We start from the raw sequence: 13,319 nt of genomic DNA on the forward strand, positions 1-13,319 counted from the left end.
GGTTGTGCCACAGTGGAGTATCTTCTGTAATGCCATCCGTATGATTATGAATGGCCTTTATTTATGGCCTCTTTACTGGTATTTAAATCCTTTTCGTTCTGCACTTCCCCCCTCCCCTCTCCAGTGCTTCATACACTGTAAGGACTTTCCCGAATTCCATTATCCAAGTTTTCAATGATTCGTCCTTATCCTTCCATCCTACTATACGGGACATCTGGGCCGCAAGAAAATAGCCCTGCAGAAAGGGTATCCCCAACCCCCCTTCTCCCGAGGGTCTGTATAGATAACTCATATTGATTCTGGCTCTCTTCCTCCCCCAAATTAGTTCATTAACCCCTAACACTCTGCACCGTAGCTCTATGGCGCAGAGGTACAGGGAATGTATGAAGAGGGCTCACGGGCTGAGTCCTCTTCATACAGAGGTGGGGGTTGTTGCATATTGCAGCAAACCCCCACCGCTAATAACTGCGGTCAGTGCCGGCGGCGTTTAAAAGACGGCGGTGCGCGGGCGTCGCCATCTTTTTTGCGATCGCCGCGCCCCCGAACGTCATCGGGGGGCGGCGATCGGTTACCATGGTAGCCTTGGGTCTTCGTTTGACCCGAGACTATCTGGCATCTGCAGATTCGTTACAATGAGCCAGTGGCTCATTGTAACGAATGTGCTGCAAAAATGCCATATATTGCAATACAGGAGTATTATACAGAAGTATTATACAGGAGTATTATACAGAAGTATTATACAGGAGTGTTATACAGGAATATTATACAGAAGTATTATACAGAAGTATTATACAGGAGTGTTATACAGGAGTGTTATACAGGAGTATAATACAGGAGTATTATACAGGAGTGTTATACAGGAGTGTTATACAGGAGTGTTATACAGGAGTGTTATACAGGAGTATTATACAGGAGTATTATACAGGAGTGTTATACAGGAGTATTATACAGAAGTATTATACAGGAGTGTTATACAGGAGTGTTATACAGGAGTGTTATACAGGAGTATTATACAGGAGTGTTATACAGGAGTGTTATACAGGAGTGTTATACAGGAGTGTTATACAGGAGTATTATACAGGAGTGTTATACAGGAGTGTTATACAGGAGTGTTATACAGGAGTGTTATACAGGAGTATTATACAGGAGTATTATACAGGAGTATTATACAGGAGTATTATACAGGAGTGTTATACAGAAGTATTATACAGGAGTATTATCCAGAAGTATTATACAGGAGTATTATACAGGAGTATTATACAGGAGTGTTATACAGGAGTGTTATACAGAAGTATTATACAGGAGTATTATACAGGAGTATTATACAGGAGTATTATACAGAAGTATTATACAGAAGTATTATACAGGAGTATTATACAGGAGTATTATACAGGAGTATTATACAGGAGTATTATACAGGAGTGTTATACAGGAGTATTATACAGGAGTATTATACAGGAGTATTATACAGGTGTACTATACAGGTGTACTATACATGAGTATTATACAGGAGTACTATACAGGTGTACTATACAGGAGTATTATACAGGAGTATTATACAGGAGTATTACACAGAAGTATTATACAGGAGTATTATACAGGAGTGTTATACAGGAGTATTATACAGGAGTATTATACAGGAGTATTATACAGGTGTACTATACAGGTGTACTATACAGGAGTATTATACAGGAGTACTATACAGGTGTACTATACAGGAGTATTATACAGGAGTATTATACAGGAGTATTACACAGAAGTATTATACAGGAGTATTATACAGGAGTATTATACAGAAGTATTATACAGGAGTATTATACAGGAGTATTATACAGGAGTATTATACAGGAGTATTATACAGAAGTATTATACAGGAGTATTATACAGGAGTGTTATACAGGAGTATTATACAGAAGTATTATACAGGAGTATTATACAGGTGTACTATACAGGAGTATTATACAGGAGTACTATACAGGTGTACTATACAGGAGTATTATACAGGAGTACTATACAGGTGTACTATACAGGAGTATTATACAGGAGTATTATACAGGAGTATTACACAGAAGTATTATACAGGAGTATTATACAGGAGTATTATACAGAAGTATTATACAGGAGTATTATACAGGAGTATTATACAGGAGTATTATACAGGAGTATTATACAGGAGTATTATACAGAAGTATTATACAGGAGTATTATACAGGAGTGTTATACAGGAGTGTTATACAGGAGTATTATACAGGAGTATTATACAGGAGTGTTATACAGGAGTATTATACAGGAGTATTATACAGGAGTGTTATACAGGAGTATTATACAGGAGTGTTATACAGGAGTGTTATACAGGAGTATTATACAGGAGTGTTATACAGGAGTGTTATACAGGAGTGTTATACAGGAGTATTATACAGGAGTGTTATACAGGAGTGTTATACAGGAGTGTTATACAGGAGTGTTATACAGGAGTATTATACAGCAGTATTATACAGGAGTATTATACAGGAGTATTATACAGGAGTATTATACAGGAGTATTATACAGGAGTGTTATACAGGAGTATTATACAGGAGTGTTATACAGGAGTGTTATACAGGAGTATTATACAGGAGTATTATACAGGAGGGTTATACAGGAGTGTTATACAGAAGTATTATACAGGAGTATTATCCAGAAGTATTATACAGGAGTATTATACAGAAGTATTATACAGGAGTATTATACAGGAGTGTTATACAGGAGTATTATACAGGAGTATTATACAGGAGTGTTATACAGGAGTGTTATACAGGAGTGTTATACAGGAGTGTTATACAGAAGTATTATACAGGAGTGTTATACAGGAGTATTATACAGGAGTGTTATACAGGAGGGTTATACAGGAGGGTTATACAGGAGTGTTATACAGGAGTATTATACAGGAGTATTATACAGAAGTATTATACAGGAGTATTATACAGGAGTATTATACATGAGTATTATACATGAGTATTATACAGGAGTATTATACAGAAGTATTATACAGGAGGGTTATATAGAAGTATTATACAGGAGTGTTATACAGGAGTGTTATACAGGAGTGTTATACAGGAGGGTTATACAGGAGTGTTATACAGGAGTATTATACAGGAGTATTATACAGAAGTATTATACAGGAGTATTATACAGGAGTATTATACAGGAGTATTATACAGAAGTATTATACAGGAGTATTATACAGGAGTGTTATACAGGAGTATTATACAGGAGTGTTATACAGGAGTATTATACAGGAGTGTTATACAGGAGTGTTATACAGGAGTGTTATACAGGAGTGTTATACAGGAGTATTATACAGGAGTGTTATACAGGAGTGTTATACAGGAGTGTTATACAGGAGTGTTATACAGGAGTGTTATACAGGAGTATTATACAGAAGTATTATACAGGAGTATTATACAGGAGTATTATACAAAAGTATTATACAGGAGTATTATACAGGAGTATTATACAGGAGTATTATACAGGAGTATTATACAGAAGTATTATACAGGAGTATTATACAGGAGTGTTATACAGGAGTATTATACAGGTGTACTATACAGGTGTACTATACAGGAGTACTATACAGGAGTATTATACAGGAGTATTATACAGGTGTACTATACAGGAGTATTATACAGGAGTATTATACAGGAGTATTACACAGAAGTATTATACAGGAGTATTATACAGGAGTATTATACAGGAGTATTATACAGGAGTATTATACAGGAGTATTATACAGAAGTATTAAACAGGAGTATTATACAGGAGTATTATACAGGAGTATTATACAGGAGTATTATACAGGAGTATTATACAGGAGTATTATCCAGAAGTATTATACAGGAGTATTAAACAGAAGTATTATACAGGAGTATTATACAGGAGTATTATACAGGAGTGTTATACAGGAGTATTATACAGGAGTATTATACAGGAGTATTATACAGGAGTGTTATACAGGAGTATTATACAGGAGTATTATACAGGAGTGTTATACAGGAGTATTATACAGGAGTATTATACAGGAGTGTTATACAGAAGTATTATACAGGAGGGTTATACAGGAGTGTTATACAGGAGTGTTATACAGGAGTGTTATACAGGAGTATTATACAGGAGGGTTATACAGGAGTGTTATACAGGAGTGTTATACAGAAGTATTATACAGGAGTATTATCCAGAAGTATTATACAGGAGTATTATACAGAAGTGTTATACAGGAGTATTATACAGGAGTGTTATACAGGAGTGTTATACAGGAGTATTATACAGGAGTATTATACAGAAGTATTATACAGGAGTATTATACAGGAGTATTATACAGGAGTATTATACAGAAGTGTTATACAGGAGTGTTATACAGGAGTATTATACAGGAGTATTATACAGGAGTATTATACAGGAGTGTTATACAGGAGTATTATACAGGAGTGTTATACAGGAGTATTATACAGGAGTATTATACAGAAGTATTATACAGGAGTATTATACAGGAGTATTATACAGGAGTATTATACAGGAGTATTATACAGAAGTGTTATACAGGAGTGTTATACAGGAGTGTTATACAGGAGTATTATACAGAAGTATTATACAGGAGTATTATACAGGAGTATTATACAGAAGTATTATACAGGAGTATTATACAGGAGTATTATACAGAAGTATTATACAGGAGTGTTATACAGGAGTGTTATACAGGAGTATTATACAGAAGTATTATACAGGAGTGTTATACAGGAGTATTATACAGAAGTATTACACAGAAGTGTTATACAGGAGTGTTATACAGGAGTGTTATACAGGAGTATTATACAGGAGTGTTATACAGGAGTGTTATACAGGAGTGTTATACAGGAGTGTTATACAGGAGTATTATACAGGAGTATTATACAGAAGTGTTATACAGGAGTGTTATACAGGAGTATTATACAGAAGTATTATACAGGAGTATTATCCAGAAGTATTATACAGGAGTATTAAACAGAAGTATTATACAGGAGTATTATACAGGAGTGTTATACAGGAGTGTTATACAGGAGTGTTATACAGGAGTGTTATACAGGAGTGTTATACAGGAGTATTATACAGGAGTATTATACAGGAGTGTTATACAGGAGTGTTATACAGGAGTATTATACAGGAGTATTATACAGGAGTGTTATACAGGAGTATTATACAGGAGTGTTATACAGGAGGGTTATACAGGAGTGTTATACAGGAGTATTATACAGGAGTATTATACAGAAGTATTATACAGAAGTATTATACAGGAGGGTTATACAGAAGTATTATACAGGAGTATTATACAGGAGTGTTATACAGGAGTGTTATACAGGAGTGTTATACAGGAGTGTTATACAGGAGTATTATACAGGAGTATTATACAGAAGGGTTATACAGAAGTATTATACAGGAGTATTATACAGGAGTGTTATACAGGAGTGTTATACAGGAGTGTTATACAGGAGTATTATACAGAAGTATTATACAGGAGTATTATACAGGAGTATTATACAGAAGTATTATACAGGAGTATTATACAGAAGTATTATACAGGAGTATTATACAGGAGTATTATACAGGAGTATTATACAGGAGTGTTATACAGGAGTGTTATACAGGAGTGTTATACAGGAGTATTATACAGAAGTATTATACAGGAGTGTTATACAGGAGTGTTATACAGGAGTGTTATACAGGAGTATTATACAGGAGTATTATCCAGAAGTATTATACAGGAGTATTATACAGAAGTATTATACAGGAGTATTATACAGGAGTATTATACAGGAGTGTTATACAGGAGTATTATACAGGAGTATTATACAGGAGTATTATACAGGAGTGTTATACAGGAGTGTTATACAGGAGTATTATACAGGAGTATTATACAGAAGTGTTATACAGGAGTGTTATACAGGAGTGTTATACAGAAGTATTATACAGGAGTATTATACAGGAGTATTATACAGGAGTATTATACAGGAGTATTATACAGGAGTATTATACAGAAGTATTATACAGGAGTATTATACAGAAGTATTATACAGGAGTGTTATACAGGAGTATTATACAGGAGTATTATACAGGAGTATTATACAGGAGTATTATACAGAAGTATTATACAGGAGTATTATACAGGAGTGTTATACAGGAGTATTATACAGAAGTATTATACAGGAGTGTTATACAGGAGTATTATACAGGAGTATTATACAGGAGTATTATACAGAAGTATTATACAGGAGTGTTATACAGGAGTATTATACAGGAGTATTATACAGAAGTGTTATACAGGAGTGTTATACAGGAGTGTTATACAGGAGTATTATACAGGAGTATTATACAGAAGTGTTATACAGGAGTATTATACAGGAGTATTATACAGAAGTGTTATACAGGAGTATTATACAGGAGTATTATACAGAAGTATTATACAGGAGTATTATACAGGAGTATTATACAGGAGTATTATACAGAAGTATTATACAGAAGTATTATACAGGAGTGTTATACAGGAGTGTTATACAGGAGTATTATACAGGAGTGTTATACAGAAGTATTATACAGGAGTGTTATACAGGAGTATTATACAGGAGTGTTATACAGGAGTGTTATACAGGAGTATTATACAGGAGTATTATACAGAAGTATTATACAGGAGTATTATACAGAAGTATTATACAGGAGTATTATACAGGAGTATTATACAGAAGTATTATACAGGAGTATTATACAGGAGTATTATACAGGAGTATTATACAGGAGTATTATACAGAAGTATTATACAGGAGTATTATACAGGAGTATTATACAGAAGTATTATACAGGAGTATTATACAGGAGTATTATACAGGAGTGTTATACAGGAGTGTTATACAGAAGTATTGCAGTATATGGTAGGAACGATCTGGCCATCTAGGGTTAATGTACCGTAGATGGTCTAAAAAATAGTGAAAAAAAAAAGAAAAAAAAAAGTTTAAAAAATAAAAAAAATTAATAAAATATTAAAAATTCAAATCACCCCCCTTTCCCTAGAACGGATATAAAACATAATAAACAGTAAAAATCACAGACACATTAGGTATCGCTGCATCCCACAATGACCGATCTATCAAAATATAAAAACGGTTACGGCTGGCGGTGACCTCTGAGGCGGGAAATGGCGCCCAAATGTCCGTAATGCGACTTTTACACCTTTTTACATCACATAAAAAATGAAATAAAAAATGATCAATATGTCGCACAGACCTCAAAATGGTAGCAATGAAAACGTCGCCTCATTTCGCAAACAATGACCCGTCCCCCAGCTCCGTGCGCCAAAGTATGAAAAAGTTATTAGCTTCAGAAAATGGCAAAAAGATTTTTTTTCCTTTTTTGTACACATTCGTTTAATTTTTGAAAATGTATTAAAACACAATAAAACCTATAAATCTGGTGTCACTGCGATCGCACCGAACCACAGAATAAAGTAAGTGTGATATTTGGAGCGAAGAGTGAAAGTCGTAAAAACTGAGCCCACAAGAACGTGACGCACGTGCGTTTTTTTTTCAATTTTTCCACATTTGGAATTTTTTTTCAGCTTTGCAGTACACGGCATGCTAAAATAAATAACATTACGGGAAAGTAAAATTTGTTACGCACAAAATAAGCCCTCACACAGGTCTGTGCACGGAAAAATGAAAATGTTATGGATTTTTGAAGTTGGAGAGCGAGAAATGAGCAGAATAACCCTGCGTCCTTAAGGGGTTAATGAAAGCTTCCATTGCTTTAAAAAAGGAGTTGTCAATCCAAATTGGGCATGGTGTAAAAAAACCCCAAATTTGTGGCAGCAGGACCATTTTTATAAGGGCGATTCTGTCCCAGGTATGGACCCTGCTTCTAGCTGTCTATGTACACAGCACAATAAAGATCCATGTGCACGGTACTGGGGAGTGCCGCTGTATTCTTATTCCAGGTATGGACCCTGCTTTTAACTGAGTTAATTAATGGTTCGTAATCCTGCACTTCTGCTGAGATCAGAGTCCCGAGGTATTTCAATGATCTTCTATCTTATTCCCCTCCAGGGGCATCAGACCTGATTTACTCCAGTTAATCTCTAAGCCCGAAAACTGGCCAAATTCTGTCACTGTGCCTAGTGCATTGGATATGGACAAAGGCGCGCAGACACAGCAGCATGTGGTCCGCATAGAGGCTCAGCTTGTCCTCTGGTCCAGCGCTTCCCCCTCCTCTTGTACCAGCATGGGCCCTTATTTTGATGGCAAGAGGTTCAATCAAAATGGCAAAGAGGAGGGGGGAGAGGGGGCAGCCCTGTCTCGTACCCCTGCTAAGGGGGAAGCACTCCGACTATCCTACCTATCCTAGCTTTTGGGGAATTGTATAGGCACTTTACCCAATTCACGAACCCTGCTCCAACCCCAAATTTGTCCATTACTTCCCGTAGGAACCCCCAACTGACCCTGTCAAAGGCTTTAACCGCATCCAATGACAGGATGGAGCGGAGGTCCCCTTCACCTTTCTCTCACATGTCGCTCACATTCCTGCCCGGGACAAACCCCTCTGATCCTCATGAACAATACGGCAATTACATTCTTAAGTCGTCTGGCCAACACTTTTGCTAGGATTTCAGCTGTCCATTTTCTTCCCTTCTGGATGGATTTGATATCTTCCTCAGTTTTCCTGACACTCTTCTCCGCTCCCTTAAGTCATCCCTCATTATCGAGATGTCAGAGCTGATGCTACCAACCTCCTTTTTTAGCTCAACTACTGACAATTTAGTCTCTTGAACCGTAGCAAGAATCTGAGCCCGAATATCCTCGCTTGCGGGGTTGAGGAATGAGCCCCTGTATTATTGGAGGTTGGGGGTGAGAATCCTCCTCACTGATTTGTCTTGTTTTTGTTGGGGAGGCCTTCCACATTTTATCTAACCCCCCTGACTTCCTTTCTGGCTTTTTTGGAGGCATGATGGAATGGAGTGACCTACACCGCTTATTCTAACCCCGTATGCAGGAGACAAACAATTCAGCAAATCCAAATAAATTCTACAGCATAATTCCTAATAGATAAACCTTAAAGCGGAGTGTTAGTAAGCCGGCCAATTGGTTATTATCCTGGTGTTAAGCCAGAGATGGGATTAGCGGGGTTAATGCCACGCGGCAAAGCGCCATGAAAACAAACTATAGATTTTACATGCGATGAGGCCAAAATCAGCACAAATTAGCGCTGACAATTGCTGAGTCACAGATTGGATAGGTCTGCTCTTTAATATTGCTTAGAAGAAGGTGTTAGTGGGGCAAAGCCTGAATTCCAGACCAGACCTATCTTAAGCTTTAGTTCAAGAACGACAGCATTAAAGGTTCTGGCAAAATTACCAAATACCATATGCAAATACAAAACGTCAGCCAAAGAGAGTATGTACTATAAATCGGCAAAATCGGACCTGAAGAAAGAAAGAAAAGCTTATCAAAACTTGCTTTATAGTCCGTGTCAGTCCAGATGGGGATTTTCCTGGTGCTAGGGCCAGAAGACAAATTACTTAAGTTAGAGTCTCTCAGCAAAGCGTCCCAGAAGCAAAGAGTTAGTAAAACGTGCAGTGTAGCTTAGGTCTAAGCAAAAACGGTGGCATTGATAGCGTAACATGGAAGAAAGATGTTAGTCAGATGTTAATATGGCAAAATCAATGATGAGCCCCGGCCTGGGCGGATTGGTAAGATTGCAGATTGTCTTGAGCGGTAGTTAGTAAATAACAAAGCTCTGGCAGATTATGCATATGATGCTAGTTGATAATAGGAAACCAAGGTGTTACCGTTTCAGATGGGTGTCGGTGCTTACTCCTCAACGGTCCGGTCTCGTAGCTGATGTGCGGCCACAGCAGGGCACCAGCGCTCAAGAGGTCCCTCCCGGGAGCGAAGCACGCAACCCAACAGACAGCCCAGGGCGCTCCTTCCCCCACTCCTTCGCCGGCTTGAGAGGCTCTTCCGGCCCCCGTTGCACACATGCAGCTTTGAGGCAGCACCTGGTCCCACTCTCCGCTCCAGACACTCATGGTCGCTCCACTGCCCGGCTCCCGGGACTCCCATGGAACAATGACCTGCCGCGGGGTTCGGTCAGGGATCTCCGCTGCACACTCCTGGGCACCTAGTAAAGAGACAGCAGGTAGTTCGTCCGGCGCTCTGAACCTGAACAGGGCAGGAGCGACAAATCAGGCAGCAAACGCTACAGCGTCGGATCACTCACATCAGATCGGCACCTCTGTGCCACGGACGTCGGGAGGCGCAGCGGCGTGCTCTAACGTCATCCCGTCACGCGATCCCCCTCCTTGGACCTTACTTACTTTATGAAACTCCGCCATGTGATGGAAGCTGTAAGGATAGTCACCATAAAGGTCCTGTACACGATGCAGAGCTCAGTGGATTTACTTGGGAGGATCTCACTGGATTTGCTGAATTGCTTCTGAGAGAACTTATGGTTCTTATCATTTAGGAATGACTACTGAAGACTGAGGACCTCACAATGGAGGGGACTGATCTTTATCCTTGGAAAACCTATGGGATTAGCTAAGTCTCTATTTAGAAGCTGGTAACTCTGAACTCCATAACCTTAATAACCAGGGCCACCCATCAGGAGACAATTGTGTGATGAGGAAACGTCCTTGTCAGATGTAATCACGTGTCCTGAACGTTCTGTGGATCTCACATCCATCTCCATAGAAGATGAGAACAAGACGGCAGGAGCCATTTCTAATGAAAAGAGGTGATTCCACTGCATCCCTTTTCAGTAATATTCTGTAATCAGGACTCTTAGGATAGCACCTCGTCTGTCATGACGCTAGGACTGCTTGCTGTGTCTATCCTTCTGTCCTTATGTAGGAGGAGATCCGCATCCTGCAGGGTCCATAAACAATTGTTACTATTTGTGTTTTGCAGGATTTCTGAAATGGAATGATGCTCTCTGTAACCTGGCACATCCGTACGTCTGTAAGTACAAACCTTAGCTACTCCGCCTCCGCAGAAGCTGCATCCACCCCCGAGGAACTGGAGAGGAAACAATCAGTAGGCGACTGCACCCTGTGCCCGACCCTCTGGGGTCAGGAATAAGCCTGATGTAAAGTTTAAAAAAACTGTTAATAAAGAACCTGCAGCACATGACTGGGGTCTCCGTGTGTGATCTCTGCCGAAATAATAAAGAACAACACACAAAGCGCAACGATATATGCACAAAAATGCCCTGCACCCCCAGATATATCATCCCCAACACCCTGCACCCCCAGATATATCATCCCCAACACCCTGCACCCCCAGATATATCATCCCCAACACCCTGCACCCCCAGATATATCATCCCCAACACACTGCACCCCCAGATATATCATCCCCAACACCCTGCACCCCCAGATATATCATCCCCAACACACTGCACCCCCAGATATATCATCCCCAACACCCTGCACCCCCAAATATATCATCCCCTGCACCCCCAGATATATCATCCCCAACACCCTGCACCCCCAGATATATCATCCCCAACACCCTGCACCCCCAGATATATCATCCCCAACACCCTGCACCACCAGATATATCATCCCCAACACCCTGCACCCCCAGATATATCATCCCCAACACCCTGCACCCCCAGATATATCATCCCCAACACCCTGCACCCCCAGATATATCATCCCCAACACCCTGCACCCCCAGATATATCATCCCCAACACCCTGCACCACCAGATATATCATCCCCAACACCCTGCACCCCCAGATATATCATCCCCAACACCCTGCACCCCCAGATATATCACCCCAACACCCTGCACCCCCAGATATATCATCCCCAACACCCTGCAGCCCCAGATATATCATCCCCAACACCCTGCACCCCCAGATATATCATCCCCAACACCCTGCACCCCCAGATATATCACCCCCAACACCCTGCACCCCCAGATATATCATCCCCAACACCCTGCACCCCCAGATATATCATCCCCAACACCCTGCACCCCCAAATATATCATCCCCTGCATCCCCAGATATATCATCCCCAACACCCTGCACCCCCAGATATATCATCCCCAACACCCTGCACCCCCAGATATATCATCCCCAACACCCTGCACCCCCAGATATACCATCCCCAACACCCTGCACCCCCAGATATATCATCCCCAACCCCCTGCACCCCAGATATATCATCCCCAACCCCCTGCACCCCCAAATATATCATCCCCAACACCCTGCACCCCTAGATATATCATCCCCAACACCATGCACCCCCAGATATATCATCCCCAACCCCCTACACCCCCAAATATATCATCCCCAACACCCTGCACCCCCAGATATATCATTCCCAACACCCTGCACCCCCAAATATATAATTCCCAACACCCTGCAGCCCCAGATATATCACCTCCAACACCCTGCACCCCCAAATATATAATTCCCAACACCCTGCAGCCCCAGATATATCACCCCCAACACCCTGCACCCCCAGATATATCATCCCCAACCCCCTGCACCCCCAAATATATAATTCCCAACACCCTGCAGCCCCAGATATATCACCACCAACACCCTACACCCCCAGATATATCATTCCCAACACCCTGCACCCCCACATATATTACCAACACCCTGCACCCCCAGATATATCATCCCCAACACCCTGCACCCCCAAATATATCATCCCCAACACCCTGCACCCCCAGATATATCATCCCCAACACCCTGCACCCCCAAATATATCATCCCCAACACCCTGCACCCCCAGATATATCATCCCCAACACCCTGCACCCCCAGATATATAATTCCCAACACCCTGCAGCCCCAGATATATCATTCCCAACACCCTGCACCCCCAAATATATCATCCCCAACACCCTGCACCCCCAGATATATCATCCCCAACACCCTGCACCCCCAAATATATCATCCCCAACACCCTGCACCCCCAGATATATCATCCCCAACACCCTGCACCCCCAAATACATAATTCCCAACACCCTGCACCCCCAAATATATCATCCCCAACACCCTGCACCCCCAGATATATCATCCCCAACACCCTGCACCCCCAAATATATAATTCCCAACACCCTGCAGCCCCATATATATTATCGCCAACACCCTGCACCCCCAAATATATAATTCCCAACACCCTACAGCCCCAGATATATCACCAACACCCTGCACCCCCAGATATATCATTCCCAACACTCTGCACCCCCAGATATATCATCCCCAACACCCTGCACCCCCAAATATATAATTCCCAACACCCT

General features: G+C 40.8%; 1 protein-coding gene across 1 annotated transcript in view; it reads left to right on the forward strand.

Moving 5' to 3' along the window:
• The window catches only part of REG4 (regenerating family member 4), a 67,151-nt gene extending 55,968 nt beyond the window's left edge, over positions 1 to 11,183 (forward strand). The window contains exon 6 of the mRNA XM_072132099.1: positions 10,962 to 11,183. Coding sequence (XP_071988200.1) covers positions 10,962 to 11,029 — 68 coding nt within the window. The 3' untranslated portion in view covers positions 11,030 to 11,183. The remainder of the gene's footprint in view (positions 1 to 10,961) is intronic.
• Positions 11,184 to 13,319: the final 2,136 nt, after the last annotated feature.

This window comes from Engystomops pustulosus, unplaced genomic scaffold, assembly GCF_040894005.1.
Source record: "Engystomops pustulosus unplaced genomic scaffold, aEngPut4.maternal MAT_SCAFFOLD_227, whole genome shotgun sequence".
Lineage (NCBI taxonomy): Eukaryota > Metazoa > Chordata > Amphibia > Anura > Leptodactylidae > Engystomops > Engystomops pustulosus.